The following is a 23,599-nucleotide window of genomic DNA, read 5'->3' as shown; positions in this document are numbered from 1 at the left end:
ATACTACATAAATAAGGCTATAGTCCTTCCCGCAGCTAGCCCAGGTTAAGATCCAACTCAAAGCTCTATCATTATAAAATAATCTTTACAAAAGAAAGGAGGGAAAAAACTGTATGGAACTGAACAATAATTACAAATATGGTTTCATTAAAGAAATATAAGATACAACTAAATAGAGACTGTGGTATATAGTGGTAACTACAATAACAAGATGAAAAGAACTGTCTGGCACAATATCTGTGCATTTTACAATTCATTCATTCATTCACTCTCTCAGCCTACCCCCTTTCTCAACAGCCCGCCCTCTCTTTCCCTCGCCCCCTCTCAACCATCTCTCTCTCTCTCTCTCTCTCTCTCTCTCTAGTATCTTCCTGTAGCCTTCGCTCAACCTGCTTATCTGAACTGGGCTGGGCTCGATATACTCACAGCACAGGGGGGAGGGCCTAGTCTGCTTTCAATCAATAACCTCTGGAATTCAGAAATACAAGTAGGTCCTGTCTCTGGCAGGTTGTACCACACTCTTGAGGGCGGGCTCCCAGGCGCACTAGGCAGTATCTCTGTATACCGCTGGCATTCTCTCTGTTATTGCTGGCCTGCTTGTATTTTGTTTTTGTTTATGATGGCTGATCCGGTGTCTCCAGACTACTTCAACTGCTCGTTATGTGTGAACCTTCTGAGGGACCCTGTGGCTATCCCCTGTGGCCATAGTTTCTGTATGGATTGCATCAGTGGCTACTGGAATGAGGCTGACTACACAGGGATCTACATTTGCCCTCAGTGTAAGATCACATTCACCCAGAGGCCTGTGCTACGACCCAACGCCACGCTGACCATGGTGGCAGAGAAGATCAAGAAAAGTGGACTGAACCTCAACGTGAACTCTACCCCTGCAGGGAACAACTATGCTGGGCCATCCGACGTGCCTTGTGACTACTGCATTGGGAAGAAACTCAAGGCAGTGAAGTCCTGTCTGAACTGCCTGGCATCCTATTGCGAGAAACACCTGAAGCCCCACTATGAATCTGCCACTTTCAAGAGGCACAAGCTGGTGGATGAACTAGGGAACCTGGACAGGAAGATCTGCCCCCAGCACCAGAAGTCCCTGGAGCTGTTCTGTCGAACAGATCAGATGTGTATCTGTGCTATCTGCACAGTCAGCGAACACAGGGGCCACGACATCGTCTCAGCCGAGGCAGAGAGGAGTGAGAAACAGGTAGGGAATGTTTAACCCCCCTCTGTTAAGTCACTACATTAGCTGTTAAAGTGGAGCCAAAATACTGTACATCACTGTCATACTGTAGGACAGGTGCCTTGTGTAAATAATATATCAAAGAAATCACCTCGATCAACTGCCTCTGTACACTTAAGTGTAATTCCAAGGTATTCATTGTACTTAAGGGAGATAACAGTTGTATAAAAGATATATTACAGTTTTACAGTTATGATATATATGAGACCACTCAGCTTGGCACATAACAATGTTCACTCAGGGGAGTGCTCTGCTGTTGCATAGTAGATTCAAAGTTATTCGCCGAGACACACCTTGAAAAGCTGCACATCCTTGCACACTCACAAGGATCATCGGTGAAGTCATTTGCGTTAAAGCGGACGTGTTAGTATTCCCATCAGCCATCCCCCCCGCCCCCTCCCCAGTATCTCTTGTGTCTGTACTTTGACCTAGTTCAGCTGTGCTATCAGCTAGCCTGGCAGGCATTCACAGCCAAAACAAATGCAACTCTCCAATTGGCTGGTTGCCTGGTTTAGGACTGGAGGAGTCAGTTATTGTCAGTTCTTTACACTCCTTTAAAAGCGTATTTGTGAGCCAGCTGTATGTTGCACAGAAGATACACTAGAATTCCCCCTCTCACCCACACCACCCGCTACACTGAAACCCACCTGTGGGAGTGGGGCAGTGGTGATACTGGAATGCCAGGACAAGAAGTCAAGGCCTTCAACACCTCCTGCCAGTGAACCAATCACAAAGCCAGATTGTAACCATGACTACGCGCATTCAAACAACTCCCTAATCACGTGTCATGCAAATCAGTGTGGACAAGTAGTATGGCAATAGCAATACCTACTATAAATCTGAATCTTTCTGAGCGCTTAGAATGTATATGCGTGGGATGGCCTTATGACATCCCAGGATGTGAAAGAAGACATAATATTGTTGTGGGATGAAGTAATGACTGAAGTTCTTTGGGAGGGTATTTTTTAAACTAAATGGGGAGTCTGGTTTGTTTCATCCCGAGATTTACAACCTGCAGTCTCCCACATCTCACTCCTCTCTTTCACTCTCTCCCCTCCCCCTCTAATCCACCTCCCACCCCCAGATTCTCCACATTCCTCAAGCTTATCTTGAAGAATGGGTTGGTGGGCTTGAGTAAAAGCGGAATTAGAAGCCCTCTGTTTTGTATGACAGTACTGTGTGTGTGAGCACCTTGAGACATCTCTTTTAAAAGTCAGCCAGGCCCAGTGGTAGTTTCACATTCCTGACGTGACCAGGATTCCATTGGAGCCCCCCCCCCCCCCCCATACACTCTCTCCTCCAGAGATAAAAGATGACCATCCTAGAAAGATTCTCTGGGCTGGGTATTATTAACAATCCCCTAATTATTCCCCCATCCTTGATCCATTAAGTACAAAAACACATAATAATTAAGCATGCATGAACACTGGTGAAAGAAATAAACAGTACACTTTACAATTTAGTCAATGCAACACACAGCAAGGTGAAATGGTAATTTAGATGAAATGTCACTTATGGAGTGCTTAACTACCACTATACTTTGCCAAATACCGAAAATAGCCGGTGTACAAGCTTGCTGTGCCGATCGGCTTATTTTTGATATTTTTGTCTATTTTTCCCCTATAATGACATGATAAAAATAGGGTCGCCAGGTTGAAAGTGGTTAAGAATAACACTGTAGTGATTGAGATTCCAAAGGATTTCATTGTGTGATGTAATGTACACTCTCATTGGATCCACAGAAACTCCTAGGAGTAGCCCAAACTGAGATTAGACAGAAATGCCAGGACAGGATGAAGGAATTGGACGAACTGAAGACTGCCGTGGACTCACTGAAAGTAAGGAGTCAACTATCATCAATCATCATCATTCATTAATATGAATACAGTAATTTCACAAGGAAGACAAATCATGACACAAACTGTCAGCTTAACCACTTAAGCCTCTATATACTTTGTCCTACAAGGGATAGCTGACCTTCAAGCTCGCAACGCGTAGCATTGTGGCGTATTATGAGCTTGAAGATATTGCCATTTTTTGCTATTGTGTGAATTTGACATTAATGTTATGTTAATGAAAAAATAAATAAAAATAAAGCTTGATTCTTTACTGTAATTCTTGAACCTTATGAAATGAGATGCAGCTAGTAATCTGAAGGTTACTGACGTGACCTCCTATGTCCTGTCCAGAGCTCAGCGCAGCGAGCCATGGTGGAGAGCCAGAAGATGTTTGAGGAGATGATTCGTTCCATTGAGAGGATGAGGTCAGAGGTCACCAAGCTGATTGGCATCAATGAGAAGGCTGCGTTCAACCAGGCAGAGTCATTGATCGAGCGCCTGGAGCAGGAGATTGATGAACTGAAGAAGAAAGAGGCCGGCCTCAAGCAGCTGTATAGCACTGAGGACCACATCCACTTCCTGCAGGTCAGTCCATTTCATATACAATACATGACAAGTTTGAATTTCAATATTTATTTTCACACTATATCTATTTTCTCTATTTTTCTCTATCTTTCCAACTGGGACCCCTCACGGCCCCATTTTAAAAACCTTTGTAATAATTCAGTTGTTGTTAAAAAAAACCTTCCATGTGTTGGATAATTCATGAGTTTTTTTTCTTTCTGTTTAGTTACATTTTTAGTCCAAGTATTATTCAATATAACAAATTGGATTGTTAAAAGCTACATTAATGTGGGTGTCACCTTTCACATAATGGCTCATTAGTCAATGTCAGTGTTGTGCGTCTATGAAAAACAATGAAACTAGGAGCTGCCCCCTGTTTTTGGCAATGGCGCTACTTTGAATGTTTTATTTTGCATATTTCTACTGTAGGCTACATTCATTACCTACACATTCCTTTCACTATGACACTTGCTGAAGGTCCAAACCTAATATTTAACATTTCCTAATACGCTTTTGTAGGATACTGAATGTACTGAATGACTATTCTGACAACTTTGCTTTTGATCAACAGAATTTCAACTACCTGTGCACCCCCACTGATGATGGTATTATACCTCGAGTGACTGTGAACCCCGACTTCTCCTTTGGGGCAGCCAGGAAAGCTGTGGCTGAGATCAAAGACCGTCTGGAGGAGTATGGCAGAGAAGAACTTCTGAAGATCACGAAGTCAGGTACTGCATCATAGGCCTACTGCATCACATTTTAAAGCATCTCCGCAAACCTTGATGCATTAAAGTCAGTGAAATTCTGAAGACTTGTAGCTTATACATGTTTTACATATTACAGTGAGCGAGATCCCAGTTTACAATACAGAAAGTCGGACGCTAGACAGAAGGAGCAGAGGTGAGCACATACACATTTCTTACAGCAATACAATATTATGTGAGGTTAGTTATTATGTTATGTTGTTGTACTACCCGAGGCAGACCAAATTTAAATAATTAAAGGAAAGGTGTGTGTGTGTGTGTGTGTGCCATTAACATATAATATAACCTATTTTCTCTCCATCTCCAGTCAAAGAAATTACAGTGGACAGTGCTCCACCTCCGGAGCCCAAATCCAGAGCAGATTTTGTGAAATGTAAGCATGAAGCCATTACGTTTGCCTAGCGTGTTTTAAAGTCACAACATCACACAGGATAATAAACTGCTTGATTTATCTTCATTCAGACTTCTGCCAGCTGAGATTTGATGGCAACACTGCCTACAAAGAGCTGTATATCTCCGACAACAACAGGAAGGTCATCAGGACCAGGGACCTCCAGCCATATGGTGAAGCCCCAGAGCGGTTTGACAGCTTTGCCCAGGTGCTGTGCCGAGAAGCCCTATCTGGAGGCCGCTACTACTGGGAGATCGAGTGGAGTGGCGAGTTCTCCGTGGGAGTGGCCTACAAAAGCATCAGCCGCAAGGGTAAAGGCTCCCTGTGTCTGCTGGGTTACAACGATAAGTCCTGGAGTCTCCTCTGCTCGGACACTGGCTACTCCGCCTGGCATAATCGAGTGGACAAGGCCATCACTGGTCCCCACTCACCCAGGATAGGAATGTACCTGGATCATGGCGCAGGCATCCTGGCTTTTTATAGCATAAGTAACACCATGACATTGCTGCACAGGTTCGAGACCACGTTTGTTGAGCCCCTCTATCCAGGTTTTGGAGTTGGAACCTCAGTCAATATCTGCCAACTTAAGTGAAAACTAACTGCCTTTTTGAGCGGTGCAGCCGCTCCAGTACACAGCTTTGTGTGTATGTCTGTTCGTCCGTTTGAGCACGGAATGTCATGACGTGACATCATGTTGTTGACATTATCAGACGTCATCATTGTGATGATAGGCACCGCTCGCTTCACACAAGTGTGATTTGTCTTTACTGAAAGCTGAATATTTTGCTCATGTTTTGTTACTGGTATACTATATTTACACATTGCCCTTTGAAGTTTTCTACATGATTGTTTTTTTTTTTACCTTAACACATGCTGATGAATTTCTATAAATGTACAAAGTTTTGCAGATCATATTTAATGTGCGTGTACATTTGGGGATATAACCTATGCATTGATTAAAATAAGTTGTATGTTCTCAAATTACAATAACTATAACATGGCTATGAGCCGTTATTGAAAAAATTATTCCAGCATAATAACGCCAATATTGAGCAATTTACTGACAAGTGTTAACTTTTTTTTTTACATAATGTTACATTTATTTAAAGTCTAGTTAGTTTATTGATATGAATGTAATTATTACACAGAAAGTATATAAGCTTGTTTTACTAATAATTAATCACTCACATCTCAATAAAGAGTATTAAAAAAGCTGTGATTTGTGTGCATTATAATTTACTTTGTTCCTCTCTCCCTATTCATCAGAGCAAATAATGAATAATAAACAGTGCATAGCATTTGAACATGGCGCCATCTTTTGGTTGATCGAGTCATCACTGAAAGATTTTATAACTGGGATGAAAATCATTTTGATGACCACTAACCATCCTAACCCAACATAAGTTAACAAATTAAATTGCTTTAAGGGGTTACAAAACTGAGAACGGAAATATAATTTATCTTCCCAGTTAGACTCATGTGTGTAATATGTAGTGGTGGACTAGGAGTGAATCACTGAAACGGTTCTGAATTGAATAAGTGCTCATCAAATTATACAGTTTATTTTAACCAACTTGATTTATTTCATTATTTTAAATTTTACATAGACAGGAAGATAAGAGTTGTACATACAATGTATGATTACAATGCACTTTACAGAGGATAAAGGGCAAGCCAAATCATGAGATCAGGGTTTTGCTAATATGCATTTGGCTTTTTCAGTTGTGACCTGGTTTTGAGTAAACTCATGAAGGGGTACTACTTGCTCATTTGAATTTCCCTACAAGGTTATGCGATTATGTAAATAACATCCATACTAGAACTTAGAAATATGCATTGCATTGTTTATGGCAGTGGTTCTCAAAGTGGGATCCAGGCCTTGAAATTTCCAGGGGGTCCCCACCCAGCTAAATTAGCAAATAAAAGCATGAACGCAAGTTGAACCACTTTAACCCTTTATGTCTGCTAGAGCCGATCTACAAGCTCACATCACTTCTATTTTTGAAATAATTGAAACATGAGTATTTTTAATCATGTTAATCAAAATCTAGTATGGGGGTTCCCTGACATATTTTCAGATGGCCACACACACACACACACACACACACACACACACACAGTAGGGAGCCTTGACATGAATATGAGAACCACTGGCACTGCCATAGGAAAAACATTTTAGTTTGACAGTGTTATGTGCTTAGATAGCTACAATCCAGGACTGAACGAATGAAAATGATTTAACTGTATGGTAGCACTACAGATCTAGCGTACAGATCTAGCACAGCTACAGTGGTTGGAGTCCCTATTCTTCCATTGAGAAATGTAGACCATGGTCAAGGTAGGACACCTGTCGGTTGACCATGTCAATAGTTATTTGAAGCAGCAGTGAGCCAGAGTTTCATTGTTCACTATAGGAAACCATCTTGAATGTATTTCAAACATAGTGGACGACAGAGAACATGCCTTTTTAACTACAACAGATTTCAATTCAACACATATTTGAGTGAGTGAACATTTAGAAAAGTATTTACTTACTAAAGCAAGTGTTCATTTTGCTCCAAAAGTGATGTGAATAATGTATGTATAACCAAACAGGTCAAGTAAGCACTAAGACAGTGTAGTTCTTAACAATAGACGTTTATTGGTTCCCATGATACATGTGTTAAATTGAGCATACAATGCTCAGAACAGCAGAAAGTATTACAACAGTCCAAAATTCAGACATTGTAGCCAATAAGACCTCCTTTGCCAATGCACTCGCCAATATAGAACCACATCAACACTTCGGTGGCCACCAGTCCATTTCTTAATGCATCCTGTGAGAGAAAGAGGAAAGATGGACAAAGATTTAAATAACAGCTGTAGCTTTCATTTGGATGCCTTATTTACATGTACTTTGTATACTGTCAAAATAGCCGATCTGAAAGGTCACAACAACGGATTAAAACTTATGCATAAGTAAATTCAAACAAGCTGCCATGCCAACAAAAACAAATTAGATAGTGTGGTTTGTGATCACTTGATTGACTTGCATGATGGCACAGCTCATCTTGACAACACTTTTTTTTTTAATTTACAAAACAAATGTACAGTAAGAAGTTTAAACATGTTGAATGTTGGTGGTCAATATCTGCAGTTAACCATGACATAATACTTCTTATGTTACAATTTAGGCATTTAGCAGACGCTCTTAATCCAGAGCGACTATGTTGAACAGACACTCACCCGAAAACACAATCACTGACCCCGGGTGTACAGCCGGCAGAACTGCTCAGCCTGGTATTCCTAAACGTAACCCCAGTAAACTATGCCTAAACGGTTACCTAACCTTATCCTCAGTAAACCTAATCCTATTCCTAAACTTAAGCCCAGTAAAACTATGCCTAACCCTAAACTTATGTCTAACCTTATTCTCAAATTTCTCAGTAAAAGAAATACAAGAAACGTCCCGCCAAGCGGTCACCGTGAGGTTGGCAGGACAAACATGTTATAAGGCAAGTAGTCGAGAATAGCATAGTAATGCCTTTGCATTAGAGCTATGGAGCAGAGCTAGGGTTCATGTAGTTTAGTGGAGATAGCTATTCATTAATCTGGTATTGGTACACCACTTTTGAAACGTAAACATCAAAGCAGAGTGTGAGTCAGGCTTGTTTTCTAAGACTATTTCAGTTTAATTTAATTCACCAATACCTCATTCAGTTTGCTAAGTTACTGGAAGCACACGGCACATGTAGAAAGTGAGAGAGACGACTCAAGCAATAGTTAGCATGGATATCATTTAACAGCTTCCATAAACTTAATTTCAAGTTGCTATAATTTCCTGTAATAATAAAGAAAAGCATAAAGAAAACTATGCTTTCTGCATCATTGCAGAAAACATTTTTGCTTCTCTCTTTTCATGCGTCATTTTTAACGACTTATTTTAAGTTAACCCTTTTACATGAATATATCCCGAGCCATCACTACAGTTATAACCAGAGGGGAATGTCAGAACAATTATTCTTGTGACAAGTTACACCATAATTCTACCTCAAAGACTTCCCACATCCCTGGTCCAGGGGATACACGATGAGTGGACACTAAAATGTATCAATTTGTCCAAAATGTTGAATTTTGACCTTTGTCTTCTGCCCTGAATCTTGGTGCAAACTGTTCTCTAGCTCTTTCACTGAATAATAGTTCAAAAACCAATCACCACTATAGCCAACGGGAAGCAGCAGCAGCTTCATATTGTTCAAACCAAAAACATGCACAACTCGGGCAACAAATAATGTGGCCAATATCTCCTCCTCACCTTCACTGTCGTTCGTCCAAGGCCACCTGTCTGGAAGCTCTTGACGAGACCCTTTGCACTCTCAATAGCTTTGGGGATCTCGGCAGGACCAGGAGGAACCAGCTCAACACGAGCGTAATGCCAGAAGGTCGCTAACCGGGGTCTGGAGTAGGTGACAGCGGCTAAAGAAGACAGCAGAGCAGTCATAAGTGAATTTCATAGGACGACACTGTCCGCCAGCTGCTGCTATAGCTAGGCTAAGGCTACACGTTTATATGATGCCAAGGGTCGTTAATGCTGCGATGTAGCGGCGTGTTGCATGCTAGCTGCTAACTCCAACAAATGTAACTGTATACCGTATATATATATATATTTATTCAACAAATGCACGTTTTCATTTCGCTGGGAATTGTATACACCACACTGCTAACTTTAAGACAAATTGTATATCCTAATACCAGTGTTATCCCTGACCTGAGGCTAGGTCAACAATAAGGATGGACATCGATCAAAATATAGCGCTAGCCTTAGCTTAGCAAGCAACTGCCGGCCGGCGTGACTGCCATCTCATCTGTGTTCATTTAGGCTATGCAGACATAACATTAGAACAAAACGTTATCTACTTACCGCCGACCAATGTGGGTACTTTTGCCACGAACTTCTGCACCGCCTGTGCCATGATAATGAACCGAGAATGTAGTTTCTGCTACTACGTGAAGCTGTCAAATGAATGTCACCTCCAGCTGAAGGACCCACGAATCTTTAATGTAGCTGGCCACGCACCTGCCTGTAATCTTATCCCCCCCCCCCACACACACACGCACACGCACACACCAGATGGCACTTTTTGCAAGAGGTGACGTGAGGTTACAAGAGCAGCAGGAGCCAATGAAAATCCTCGATATGTCACACTACAATACCCAGTTGATAATTTGATATAATAAATAGCTATTAATAAATGTTACTGTTAGCCAGACATGGAAATCATTGTAATGGTAATCAGTTTTTCTTTAGATAGATAGCTTCTTGCTGTGCCCCCAGTGGTTTATATGTATTTTTAATGTCAGTTAACTTTCATACAGTAGGCTATGTGATTGTCACTGTGGTTATTGGCAATCACTACAGGACATGACATTGCCAGACAATGTCATATCCCAATCCTAGCAATGTCCTATAGCCTTTCTATGGGCGTTTAAACATATATTATAACTATGGGTTTAAATCTGATATGGGGTAAGGAAATAAAGCATGTAAAAGCATAAGTCATTTTAAACGAGTGCATATTGTGTTTTGTATAGACTGCATACAGTGCATAGTAAGAAGAATACAATAATTGAATATGATGAGAACCGTGCTACTATTAATTAAGTAATATTGTACCCTAGTGTCACATTTTAATAGAGCCTATAAGAACACATCATGGCCCAAATGTATATGCATCTCGGAAGAAAATATGTTCCAGTTCTACCAAAAATATACAATTTCTGTATAATTTCCTCTGACTCTAATTATTAGAACATACAACATTTTCAAAATAAGAGGATTTCATTTTTTGAGGGGCGCTAGCCTCTCCTACATACAGCTTTAATGTTTGTTTTGAGGGGCGCTAGCCTCTCCTACATACAGGTTTAATGTTTGAGGGGTGCTAGCCTCTCCTACATACAGGTTTAATGTTTGAGGGGCGCTAGCCTCTCCTATACATACAGGTTTAATGTTTGTTTTTAGTTCAATGTTTGTTTTAAAAACGCCATTGACAATAAAGATAATTTAATGTTTGTTTTGTCACCGTTTGTTTTACATCATCATTACATCACTGTAAGATGATAAGACATCATAAGAGCGCCCCTCACTTCACACGGATGTGATTTTTTATTATTATGTGGCCCAGGCAGAAAGATTCAAATGACAAACAGGCAACATATGATATTTTAAAATATAATTTACATGCTGATCATGTCTTATGCAAGCTGATTAGGCTCATGTCACGATTATGGGTCATTGGATAACGAAACATGCTTCAAACATATAGCCTACCTAATTACACATTACAGTCTTGCGTAAATTACACACACATAGACAGCGGGTTCGATAGGCCAAAGAAACTAATTGCAGGTAGAGAATCACTTTATTGAGACATTTCGATCCTATAGGATCTCCAGCCTACTGACATGATGAAGCTCATTGGCTAAGGCTATAACACTGTTCTGTTAAGGCTGTTTACACACTGTATAGGCCATAATTTGGGTTCTTTTAGGTTCAGTTTGGTATCCATCAGAGGTCTGAGGAAGAAATTACATGGTTGCTTATATCTAGCCTTTACATTTTACCATCACATATAATTAAACAATACATTGTTTTGGTACAATCTATCTTCTTATTGTTCAGTTTGTCCTTGAAGCAGCTACCCTAGGCTACCACTGACCTGAGTGTTATTGTATTTCTCCCCATGATATCATGTACATAAAGCATAACCATCACCTCCTAGAGTATTGCTCGACTCCTATTTGCCTCATCAATCAACTTCTGATTGATCCAGAATTCCAGGACAGATCCCCAAGGCCCAACAGATAAGCATACATTGCTACAATAATAATAATACAGTAAGAATAGCTCTCTACCAGTCTTAAGATCTAAGATGTAGATGTTCCTTGTACAGCTTAAGTAGAAGTTTGATTGATTGGTTTAAAATATACTTTATTAACAGTTTGCAAAAGGTACAGAGGTTATACAATTATATAGGTTATACAGTTATACAATAATGCTAAAAGGATAACACAAAAATCCATATAGGCTTGTTTACTGTTCTGTGTATTCAATTCATCAAGGCATATACTGTAAAGACCTACAATACAAAATGTATGATGATCCATCATGAATGCATGCTTGGCTATTTTCCATTTACAGGGCTGATATCTCAACATTTTCGTCCTCCTGTGGAGTAAAGAAAAAAAAAAGAGAGAAGAAAATGGATCAAAGAAAATCAAAGGCGTAAACGTATACATAAATAAATAAATAACATGACTTACTTTTAATCCAGCCACATCATTTCTTTACCTCAACTTCAAGAAACTCTGTAGTAGAGGCCGCCTTCTGACTCTCTTTCAACGTGGTGTAGCCATCTCTATCCATGACCATCAAGGAGAGGAAATTCCCTCCTTCCCTCACTAGCATAATCACATCTTCCAGATCTTTTCCCTCGACATTATGTCCATTGACCTCAATCAGCACATCCCCCTCTAATAGTCCCGCTCTCTGCCCTGAGCCCCCCAGAGCCACCTGCAAGATCAGAAGACAGTACATCACTGTTAAAACCACATGCTGCTCTCTCTCTCTCTCTCTCTCTCTCTCTCTCTCTCTCTATACCCTAACTGTGGCCAGTTTTGAGCACTCTTTCACTGCTACTCTTTGCCAACATGTCAAAGAAATAACGTACAATGATAAAGACATAATACAGTAGTCTTTCTTACCTGGCTGATAAAGGTACCAGGCATATGTTGGATACAGCTCAAGTTAAAGGCAAAGCCCAGAGGACCTTTCTGAAGGAAACAGCTTCGCCGCCTGTGGATGTCAGCTGGTCCTTCTTTCTGCGTACGCTCTACTACAAGAGATGTTGGCACACTGCATTCCTGTTCTCTTTCAACAGCATTATCCTCACAAAAGAGAAGTGGGGATAGACCCACCTGTATAGGGTAAAAAAAGAAAGTCAATAGGAAACATCTATTATGTCAGTCCTCTTGCTGTAAGCCATTGTCCTATAAGTCAGTGGTTTAAAATGGACCCCATAAGGGTCCATTTTACACTCCATTTTACTCTCAAGAGTTAAATTATTGTCAAACATCTGCATTACTTCATTTACAATAATTCTACACAATTCGAGACCTGTAAAGACCTGTAATTACTAAAGTAACCTTTAGCTAATGATCACCAGTGGTGTAAAGTAACTAAGTACAAAGTCAAAAGGAAACATCTTAAGTACAATTTTGAGGTATTTATATGTACTTTACTTGAGTATTTCCAATTTCCAGTGCTTTTACTTCTACTCCACTACATTTCAAGGGCAAATATTGTACTTTTACTCCACTACAATTATTTGAAAACTTTAGTTACTAGTTACTTTGTAGATTTTGATTATTATTACAAAACATGTACCCGTGAGTAGAACTCCAGTCCTTGGGGTGTGATGGTGGTAAGAGTGACTTGTTGTCCACTGTGTCTCACTTGGTCCACAGCCTCCTCATGCGTCAGTGACACAATTAACTCTTCATTGACTTCCAGCAGCAGGTCACCTTCCTGCATACCGGCCCTCTCTGCTGGACTGTCGCTGTCCACCTCACGTATAACATGACCTACTGTACGTCACACACACACACACACACACACACACACACACACACACACACACACACACACACACACACACACACACACACACACACACACACACACACACACACACACACACACACACACACACACACACACACACAGTTAGACAGGAGACAGTTTTTATTGATTTATTTATTACAATAATGCTATTTGCAATATGCTTTTCCTTTGCTACACTGTCAAATTTCATTATTCGTTATTCATTATTATTATTTTTTAATTAAGAGAGTATTAATTTAACTCTGACATTATACAAATGCATGGGGGTCCATCTGGTTACATTTGTACCAGAGTATTGTATTTACATTTTTGTCCACACAGAGGAGGCTCTATCTACAAGAATGTAGATAGAGTTGCCACAGCTGTATTGTAATGTGACTTTAAAAGCCATGAACCATGAACATTACTTGAGCACTGTGCTTATTTGTTTTCCTTACCGACGCGGCCCGACGATGTCTTCTCCAACCTTAGGAGGAATCCGTAGCCTTCAGACCCAAGGCCAAGATGGGTCCTTCTGGCTCTGTGAGGTAGGTTATGTGGGATCGCCATGGCAGGCAGAATAGGCATCTTGTGCCTGATGTAGTTACTCTCACTCTGACTGTCAATCACCAAGATAGTGATATGATTGCCACATTTCTTCACCTGTTACCAAGTAAACTTTATTAATTCATTGAAATGTTTCCACAGATTCCTGTGAGCAGAAATAAGAGTGTATGGCCAGCTTTGTGATGAGTGGAATGTAAAAAAGGATATTCCTACCATCTTGCTTAATGCAGAGTGAGTGAGGTCAGACACTATTGCTCCATCCATCCACACCAGACGATCTCCTTTACACACTCCCGCCTTCTCTGCTGCGCCTCCAGTCACCAGGCCAACAGAAAATCGACCCTTCTCTCCTAAAAGTCAGGAACAGTAAATAGCAGTAGTGCAGTAAATACCATTGAATTGTATGAATGTTATTCTCCTTCAAGGCATTTTATTCTATAAACACCTACAATGTTTTTCATTGGACATCATTGTGGTACTACAATATCACATTCATTACCTTCTACTGGCGTGAAGTTGATGCCCAAGCCTGCATTTGGGTCTCTGATGATGTGACAGAGCCTGGGTGCTTTGCGACCTTCCCCCTTGTGTGCCATGGCCAATGCTCTGAGGTCCAGACCTCGGGATACAGCCTGGTCATAGTCATCCCCTTCCAACACTAACAAACCTAGGTGTTGTCCACTTAGCTTTATCTTCCTGGCCACCTGTGCGTAAACAAAGTGACACATAGAATCAGTCAAAATGCAATTAGCTTAATACTGTATGTCAGTCAGTTTTGGTGCCATATAGTGAAAGTTACAAAGCAGTCTCACCTCAGGGTGAGGAACATTATCGATAAAACAGTCGTTGACCTCCAGAAGCCTATCTCCATCCCGAAGACCACTGCGCTCTGCCACGCCCCATGATGTCACCTTTCTGATCACATGACCTTGACAGCCCCTTTCCACACGTAGGTGGAATCCATAGGATTCTCCCTCCTCTCGTTTGAGAACACATAGACGCAGGGTGGGAGTCCAATCTGATGAAGAGGAAGATGGCAGGTGAGGGCAGCTTTGAAACTGGTTAATGTGTGCATACAGTAGGCTACAGTACCTGCATCGTCTGTGATGACCATGATGGGGTTGTCTATTCCCTCCTTTGGATTGAATGTAAATTTCCTTCAAACAAAAACATATGACAAGTTATCAGTTACAAGGTATTTGACGATCAAGTTGGTAAACAGGTGATAAGAACATAGCATACATTTGACGTAAAGGAATCATTTAACTTAATACTAGATTATTATTAATGGCATTTGGTATTACACAGCATATATTCACAGTGCACAAGTCATTATCTGTGCACATGGGAGCTTATCTTGGGCACAAAGTCTTAAAGCTTACTACCAGTTACAAAAGTCAGCAGGCATAGTAGAGGGTACAATATTAAAGAAACCTTCTGGAACTCTAATGGCACATAATGTTACACTTTTTATTGTGTCAATTTCCAAGCATTATGGTCTCTTACACACTGTTATACCGTAATGAAAAATGTTATTATGGATGAGGAATATTGAGATGAAAAGCAATACTTACTCTGTCAATCCTATCAATTCCACCAGACCTTAAAAAGACAGATGAGCCAATGTTAATAGATCTGGCCAGTGATGGTTTCACTAACAAACAAATATACACAATATCATTACAGTCAAAGCACAATAGGAATAATATTCATTCAAACTTACAGCTACAGCAACAATATATGCGTCATGGTTTTCTCCACTAAACTGAGGTGAGACATCAGCTTGAGTTGCCATGACCCAAAGTAAAACCCGAGAGTGTTCATTTAACACTGTAGCAGCAGATTAAATGTATCTGTCAAGGCATCATAAAGCTGGGTTACGACCAGTGCATGATTACATTCGTCCTTTGTCCTCTCTATTATGAAGCTTAAAAAACCTAAGTTATAAATGTTCAAAAGAGAATTGAAGAGAAACATGCCTCAGAGATACAGTAGATGGGTCTGACCAGATCAGAACACAATTGGAGCAATCGGGGTACTCATTTGCGGTCACAGAAACCTGCTAGTTGGTTATCAAATAGTTTTCGGGGTGGCAAACCTTATCTTATATCATAAATAGTTTAGTTCAAGCTAAAATGAAATAAAATATTTGCTATTACTAAGTGACCATGTCCATATACAGTACGTAGGTACAGTATGTATGCTGTCAATACTCAGTATACAGTGTGGCCTAAAATAATACTTTTATAAGAGTATACTCCTATAGCAGCGGTTCCCAAACCTTTTTGGCCATGCACCCCCTGTTACCTCCTGGCCTAGCTGACGCACCCCCCACATGGAAATATAAATTGCATATGCTATATAGAGACATATATTTCCTATTTATCCACATATATGCACATATATGAACCTGAATATGGCATATATCTGTAGCATAGGCTATATTCTGCATATACTTGCCATATATTGTCATAGTATGTTCATATATTTAAAATACAATTATAGCACCACCATTAGCCTTTTCATGCACCCCCTAGAACAGGGGTTCTCAACGTTTTTGGCCGGGGACCCCCGGAAATGCTTTGGCAATGTCTCGGGACCCCCGCCCCGCCCCCTCCCGACCCCAAATATAAATTGACTGCTACAATAACCTTAAACCATTTTGGGCGGGAACCCCTTTTGGTGTTTTAAGCATTGTTATAATTTAGCTATTTAAAAATAGCAGATCTACAAGCTCATAGCGCGCCACCGAGTGGCGCGCTACGAGCTTGTAGGTCTGCTATTTTTGAAAAATCGTGAAAAAAAAAAATAATAATAATTTGGGGACCCCCTAAAATAATTTGGCGACCCCCCGAGGGGTCGCGACCCACGGGTTGAGAACCCCTGCCCTAGAAGGCGCTTGCGCACCACAAGGGGTGCACGCACCACAGTTTGGGAACCACTGTCCTATAGGTTTCCAGTATCAGCTAGATTATTTATGCCAGAAAACAATGTTTGATGTGCTGCAAATAGTAATAACAAATGTTGGCCATGTTCAGTGTTGATATGATGATATGGACCCTAATGAAATGTATATCTGTACATGTTCTGATTCATTGAAAATGGTGGACCCTGTTGTAACGATATAACACTGACGAAACGACAGGACCGAAACGTTTGCTACTTTTAATTGCACTTTGAGCACAGAGCACTTTATGAGCATGTTCAAAGAAAAGAAAATATGTTTTCTTAAGTCTCGGTCTAAGGAGTTCTACTTCATTTATATACAGTGAGTCTTTTTCTGTCAAGTGGACCCTGTTGTAAACAAGTGTAATGCTTAATCATGGTGTCGTCCACAGTAACAGTTTTTGTATTGACTTGTGCTTTTTTTTTAAATGTACCCATTCCGCATACTGTGAAATAACATTTTCAATCAACCAAACCTATATAGTTGATATTCTCTCTGAAACATGTGAATTGTGAACCTATACTCCTGACAGAAATCCAATACCATTTTCTCTCAGATCACAAGCTGACTCATCATCACAAACCGGAACTGGTTCACTGCAAGTTCTTGTGGGCTAATGGCCCAGTGTTTGTTTTTCCCTTTTTCCTGCCATAAACCTTCTGCCATGGCGGACATTTTAAACTGGCCTTCCAGACCAGTCACATTAACAGCATGTTTACTCTGCTTGGGAACTAAGGCACCGCACAACATGCACAGTGCACTGTGCACACACTGACTGATCTGACAGTAACGCAATGATTGGTGGTCATTGCATAACATATCATACGTTTTATGCAAAAGCTATTACATGTCCCATGTAAGTTTAGAAATTATAACCCATCCCAAAGTGAAAAACTACTGTATTAGCTTACCGAATGCAAATTCATGAATTGAAGGTCAAAAGATAAAGTTACATGGATTTAATTTAATTCAGTTTCAAATCACTATTAACATTTTAAATAAAAATGAAGAATAATACCTACTTTAATAAACAAACCCCTATATCGTCACAGCAGAAGTGGAAAAGTACTAGTTTAAGTGAAGAAATGTATAAGCTACAGTAATGTAAAAAAGACATCCACATCCATCCATCCACATCCATCCATCCACATCGTGCTTACATTTTGTAAGCACGACAGGATGTCGTTATGGGTCTATGTGGTTCCATTTGTACACTTTCAGAGTTAAATTAACACAGAAGATTTTACCAGAAAACAAGAATAGATGGAGAAAGTAAAAATACATAATTGAATCATTGTAATATTGTACCTGCAGTTTGTCTCATGTTGAGTGTGTTTCCCTCTAGCAGAAGAGCAGAGTGATGCTTATGAAAAAAAAGTTCTGCTCATCACCATGCAACTCCTCCTCTCAATTGAGGGAGAGTGACGGACTTAGTTTGTAATCTGTGTGTGTGTGTGTGTGTGTGTGCGTGTGTGTGTGTGTGTGTGTGTGCGTGCGTGCGTGCGTGCGTGCGTGCGTGCGTGCGTGCGTGCGTGCGTGCGTGCGTGCGTGCACATACATATGTGTGCAGAGGAGATGGAGACACTTTGTACAGGCTGAATCCCCCCCCTCCCTATCTCACACATTACCACGTTGTGTCCTTTAGGTCAAAAGTAGATCTTTTTATGGTTGTTAATCTCTTTAGTTTTGAATAGTTACAGCAAGTTATATGTCACTTTATGATAACTAAAGTTGAAAAGTTATGAGAATAGGGAGAAAGTCACAGCAAATCAACAAAAAGGCAGCAGGGGAATGTCTATGGTGAACATAATGATATTTAGATTTGGGGTTACAATTAAAAAACAGGTTAGTGTTAGTGTTAGGATTAGGTATTTAGGGGTTAGGTTTAGGGTCAGGGTATTACGCGTAAGGGTTAGGTCTAGTTTTATGGTTAGGACATTTTTGAGGGTTAGGGATGATGCTGGGATGCTGTTGACTCATGAGCTGGCGAAAACTTCTGGAAACTCAAATTAGTAACATGACTCATAGGACAGTTCATGGTTTGGTTGTAAATTCTGAGAATGAGTTAATGCAGTGTTTCTCAACCTGTGGGCCCTCAAATAATTGATAAAACATTAAGATGTAAATGACAATATAACATATAAAGAAATAATGTAAAACAAAAGGTCATGGTTAATTTGGTTATTAGCCAGAACACAATTGATTGTCCAGGGAGTAATGTTGGTGTGGACTAGAGGTAAAACACTCACCCACGTGCAGAAGCCTGGGTTCATTTGCCGACGCTTCAACAAACACAACAGGCAGTGCACAAGTTGGCATTGTGTTGGGATTGTGTCCTTGTCATAGTCGGGGGAACCTGTTCAGTGGGGAGGGATCTGGGGGTTACATCTCACTGTCAAGTAAAAATCACACCCGTGTGAACTGAGTGGTGCAACTCCCCTCTCCCCCTGCCTCTCTCTCTCTCTCTCTCTCTCTGTAATTAGCAGGCAACAGTGCAACACTATCTCTCTCTCTCTGTTTCTGGCACAACAGCGCCACTTTTGCCCATACTGTGGTTGCACCACTCAAAAACAAGTGTCTGTGGTGACTCCATGTGTATCGGAGGTTGCATGAGCTTTATACATGCTACTCAAACCAACAGTGATGGTTTAGTGACAAGAACTGCAGTGAACATGAAAATTAGCAATGATTAAGAAAAGTTTAATAAAAATTCAAAATATACAATATCTGTAATAGGGAAGATTGAGTGAAATTTCAAAGAAATGTCATCGAATTGATACAGCAAGGCTACATGCTATGGCTATGACTGGATAGGGCTTTAGAGCATCAAGCACCACTGTGACAATTGGACCATTTGATAGTTTTGTTTTATATTTTACTCTATGTCTGAAATAACGAGTCTGTTGACGAATGTTAAACTGCTGGGGCATTTCAAGGTTTTAGTGGGAATATAAACCAAGGCTTTTATTTATTTGTTCTCACTGGCCCTGAATGTGTAACCCAACCTTGTGCAAAATGACAGGAAAATAAAACAGTTTAAGACATTATAGTATATGTCTGGGGATATTTAGGTTTTGCCTTTGTCATTGTTATTGGTCATTTAGAATGTACAGTACAGTGGGTCTACTTTTACATTTTTCTTTGGAGGGGGGGTGCTTTTCTGTTTTTATTTGATAGTATAAAGTAGACTGACAGGAAATGGGGAGAGAGATGATGGGGAGACTAGGGGAGTGACACGCATCAAATGTCGCCGGGGATCGGATCCGAACCCACAACAGGCTGTCAGGCTAGGACTAGCAGCCTAGGTGCCTGGACGTCTATGCCAGCCATCCAGGCCAGTAGACATGTTTTATAATTGCAATGTCTTCCGTTTCTGTAGCGTGAGGCGGCTTGATGTACAAGTATAGCCCCTGGACATGACGCTAGGATGTCGCATGGACTTGACCCAATCCCTATCAATAATGTATGAAGGAAGCTTAATTCAACATAACGAGGTGGCTGACAGTAAGGGAGGGGTTATGAACCTGTCCTATAACTGGGATGGCTGAGTTCTGTCTTCATTTCTAGAAAACAATAGAAAGAAATGGAACCCAGTTTTATTGGGCAAATTAGTTGGTGAGTAAGAGGCAACTGAATACACTCTGGGAAAAATGTCCTATCAATATGACCTGGGATACGACCTAGGCATGATGCATTACATAAAAGCATTACTCATGATTACGCATTACCTTTGCATGATGATGCAATGTTTTTACAAATCTATGCAACATATCTGCTTTGTATGTCTTGATCCAATGTACAATTCACCAATACAATTTGAAAGGTAATGATATCAGCAATGACATCATTACCAGAAAATGACCAGAAATATCAGATTTGGTACCTACTTCTAGATATGTTTTTTGCCTAGAAGTAAATAATAATAAAAAATAAACAGTAAGACGCCCTGGGGGCGAGAAGCATCCGCCTGGGTGACGCAGACTGCTGGGCTAGTGCTTTGGCATGGGGGGTCAGATCAATATTATGGAATGAATTCTATACTGGCCATATATGGAGCATGTCTTGAGTGTACAGGGTTTGATGAGGTCAGATGAACATATGAAATGTCGGAACAGGTCAGCTCCATATATGGAGATCTAAGGGTGGCAGCGGGGGCAGTGTCTTGAGTGTACAGGGTTTGATGAGGGCCCAGGCCTTCATTTCCGGGCATGTTGAATGGACACGTATCAGTCAAAAGGGAGACACCGAAGAGGAAGGACGGGTGGGGAAGGTTTGAGGTCAGATGTAGAGTTGCTGGCCGGCTCCATATATGCAGATCTAGGTGATGATCCAGTCTTCTCCATGTATGGCTATCCAGGGTTTGATGAGGTCAGTGTTGTGATCTTCATATATGGAGAAGGCCATATATGGAGACGTGATGTCACGAGGCGTGATGTCACGAGGCGATGAGGTCAGTGTCGTGATCTTCATATATGGAGAAGGCCATATATGGAGACGTGATGTCACGAGGCGTGATGTCACGAGGCGTGATGGACTGATAACCATATATGGAGGCGTGAGTCGCGTGACACGGCTGACTGACGGATGGACGGACAGACATGTTTTGCAAGTTTTCATAGTAATCTGCGACCTACCGTCGCAATAATGAATTCCAAACAGACCTACTACACAAATTATCTTAAACGGGGAAAAAGGTTATAAATGATCTTTATTGTAATCCTTGGAACAGCGTTCAGTACACAGAACTTGCATTGTTTGAGTTGAGAAAACACATGTCAACAAAAAAATGATAGTAACACATAAAAAAATCAGACAAAAAAGATCATAATATAATCTTGTGTAAACAGCCTGCCATTCCATTATACATTTTCCGTCGGGTTACTGGAGCTTTCATAAGGAAATAGGGATACATGTTAATGATGTTATTACGTATCATGCAGGACGGAGTGCAAAAACACCTAATCAGTGAAACTGGTGAATGAAGTAACCCAATTTAGTGAACATTCTGCTCATAAGCAGTGGTGGAACGTAACTAAGTATGCTTACTCAAGTACTGTACTTAAGTCAAACTTTGAGGTACTTTTCTACTTGTCTTGTGTACTGACATTTTGCAATACTTTATACTTCTACTGCAATACGCCTCAGAGGCAAATATTTTAAAACTTTATATATACTTTACTATACTATCCTGTTTTTTATGAGATCTTCATACAGAGTATTTCTACATTGTGGTATTGCTACATTTATTTAAGTAACAGATCTGCGTACTTCTTCCACCACTGTTCATAAGTTCATCCGCCGCACACTTGATACATACTTCTCTGACAACTACCGTTGTCAGAGAAGCACATTACCTATAGGTTATGTATTCTTACCTATTTTGACTGAGTTACATATTCATTTGCTCACTAGATTTTATATTTTCATCACTGATTTATTTAACTGTTTATATTGTGACTGCATTATGTCCTCAAGTCTAATTCCCATTATGAAGGTAGCCTTAATGGTAAAGTAACATGATATGATTCCTTACACTCTTACAGGGTCACCCAGTAACAATGTTTACCAAATTTGGCACTTTAATTCACCACGTCATTAAATCAAACTACCACTAAAGGTAAGATCGCATAATGACACAATGTAACATTAAACTAACTTTCTGACTACATTGCAATGTCATGTTACATCTGCCATCCTCGTGAAATCAGTTTTACAGTCAGAGGTCAAATGCCTTTGGATATTTTTCGTACATAATAAGATCAGTAGCACATGGCAGGCATGACGGCAAAGCTATAATCAGGATCATAGCATTAAATCATACTAGGGCACTGTTTTTGATGCCACGGACATGGTCGACATAAGTGCAAATCAAAATGATAACTATATTGCTATTAACAACACCCTGCAGCCACCAGCTGTTGTAGCTCACTGTTTCTATTCTTCGACCAGACCAGAGCAACCACAAATCTGCTTTCTAATCCTAATTATTCCTTAAGAGACACATCATCTAGCCACATGCTACATAGTCTATCAAAAGGTGTTTTTTTTCCCAAGTACTATTGTTGTCCTTGTTTCCTTGTCCTTGTTTTCTACTTTCTAGCAACACATTCACTTCCATCCTCTCAGTCCTGATTCCTTCTTGACTTTGTTTTTGAATGTATGTCAGTAGAGCACATAATCCCATAGTAATATAAAAATGTTTAGCAAAAGGGTGAGGAGGATTTCTTTGTCCTAAAAACGCCTGAACAAATATATTTCGATGAGGGGCTAAAACCATTGTACTATCCTCTCAAATGTAATACTTCATAAATTTAATTCCTAAACTGATCATGCAACATTCAGTTGCCGTTACCCCCCCCCCCCCCCCCCCCCACCACCACCTTATACTTCCAAGCAGCGCTTGACACATTGATATATAAAAATAAAATTAAATACAAATAAATAAAAACGAATACACATACATTGAAAAGTGCAAATGTACATTTCTTTACAGCATAACATATTCACTGTACAATCATTGATTACATACTTATTTATGCATTATAATAAGGATTACTAAGTAGCATAGATTGGGTAAGAAATATTTCATAGCAAGTCTATTGGAAATTAATATTTGCATTGCCCTGTGATAAGGAGAG

General features: G+C 40.3%; 3 protein-coding genes across 4 annotated transcripts; 1 reads left to right on the top strand and 2 right to left on the bottom strand.

Annotated features, from left to right (window-relative positions):
- The first annotated feature begins 445 nt into the window (after positions 1-445).
- On the top strand, positions 446-6,014 carry ftr82 (finTRIM family, member 82). Its single transcript, XM_079507656.1, has 7 exons — positions 446-1,213; positions 2,992-3,087; positions 3,439-3,672; positions 4,223-4,382; positions 4,498-4,554; positions 4,726-4,791; positions 4,881-6,014. Exons 1-7 carry the CDS (start codon positions 617-619, stop codon positions 5,399-5,401), a joined length of 1,731 nt encoding a protein of 576 aa, XP_079363782.1. The 5' UTR covers positions 446-616; the 3' UTR covers positions 5,402-6,014.
- Positions 6,015-7,427: 1,413 nt separating this feature from the next.
- atp5l (ATP synthase, H+ transporting, mitochondrial F0 complex, subunit g) lies at positions 7,428-9,894 on the bottom strand. Its single transcript, XM_079508329.1, has 3 exons — positions 9,710-9,894; positions 9,104-9,264; positions 7,428-7,625 (listed from the first exon to the last, which is right to left on the bottom strand). Exons 1-3 carry the CDS (start codon positions 9,759-9,761, stop codon positions 7,527-7,529), a joined length of 312 nt encoding a protein of 103 aa, XP_079364455.1. The 5' UTR covers positions 9,762-9,894; the 3' UTR covers positions 7,428-7,526.
- A 1,920-nt stretch (positions 9,895-11,814) lies between these two features.
- Positions 11,815-18,293, bottom strand: nherf4b (NHERF family PDZ scaffold protein 4b). 2 transcript variants are annotated; one of them, XM_079507321.1, is made up of 11 exons: positions 18,270-18,293; positions 15,589-15,616; positions 15,107-15,171; positions 14,827-15,032; positions 14,514-14,718; positions 14,228-14,364; positions 13,906-14,110; positions 13,232-13,431; positions 12,550-12,762; positions 12,109-12,358; positions 11,815-12,013 (listed from the first exon to the last, which is right to left on the bottom strand). In XM_079507321.1, exons 1-10 carry the CDS (start codon positions 18,283-18,285, stop codon positions 12,125-12,127), a joined length of 1,509 nt encoding a protein of 502 aa, XP_079363447.1. In that variant the 5' UTR covers positions 18,286-18,293; the 3' UTR covers positions 11,815-12,013; positions 12,109-12,124. The 2 variants fall into 2 exon arrangements, with proteins under 2 accessions (XP_079363447.1, XP_079363446.1); XM_079507320.1 differs by having other exon boundaries at positions 12,137-12,358.
- Between the last annotated feature and the right edge of the window lie 5,306 nt (positions 18,294-23,599).

The sequence above is a fragment of the Electrona antarctica genome (assembly GCF_951216825.1).
Source record: "Electrona antarctica genome assembly, chromosome: 8".
NCBI classification, from domain to species: domain Eukaryota; kingdom Metazoa; phylum Chordata; class Actinopteri; order Myctophiformes; family Myctophidae; genus Electrona; species Electrona antarctica.
Note: the sequence above shows the minus strand (reverse complement) of the source record. Positions and strands in the feature narration are given on the sequence as shown.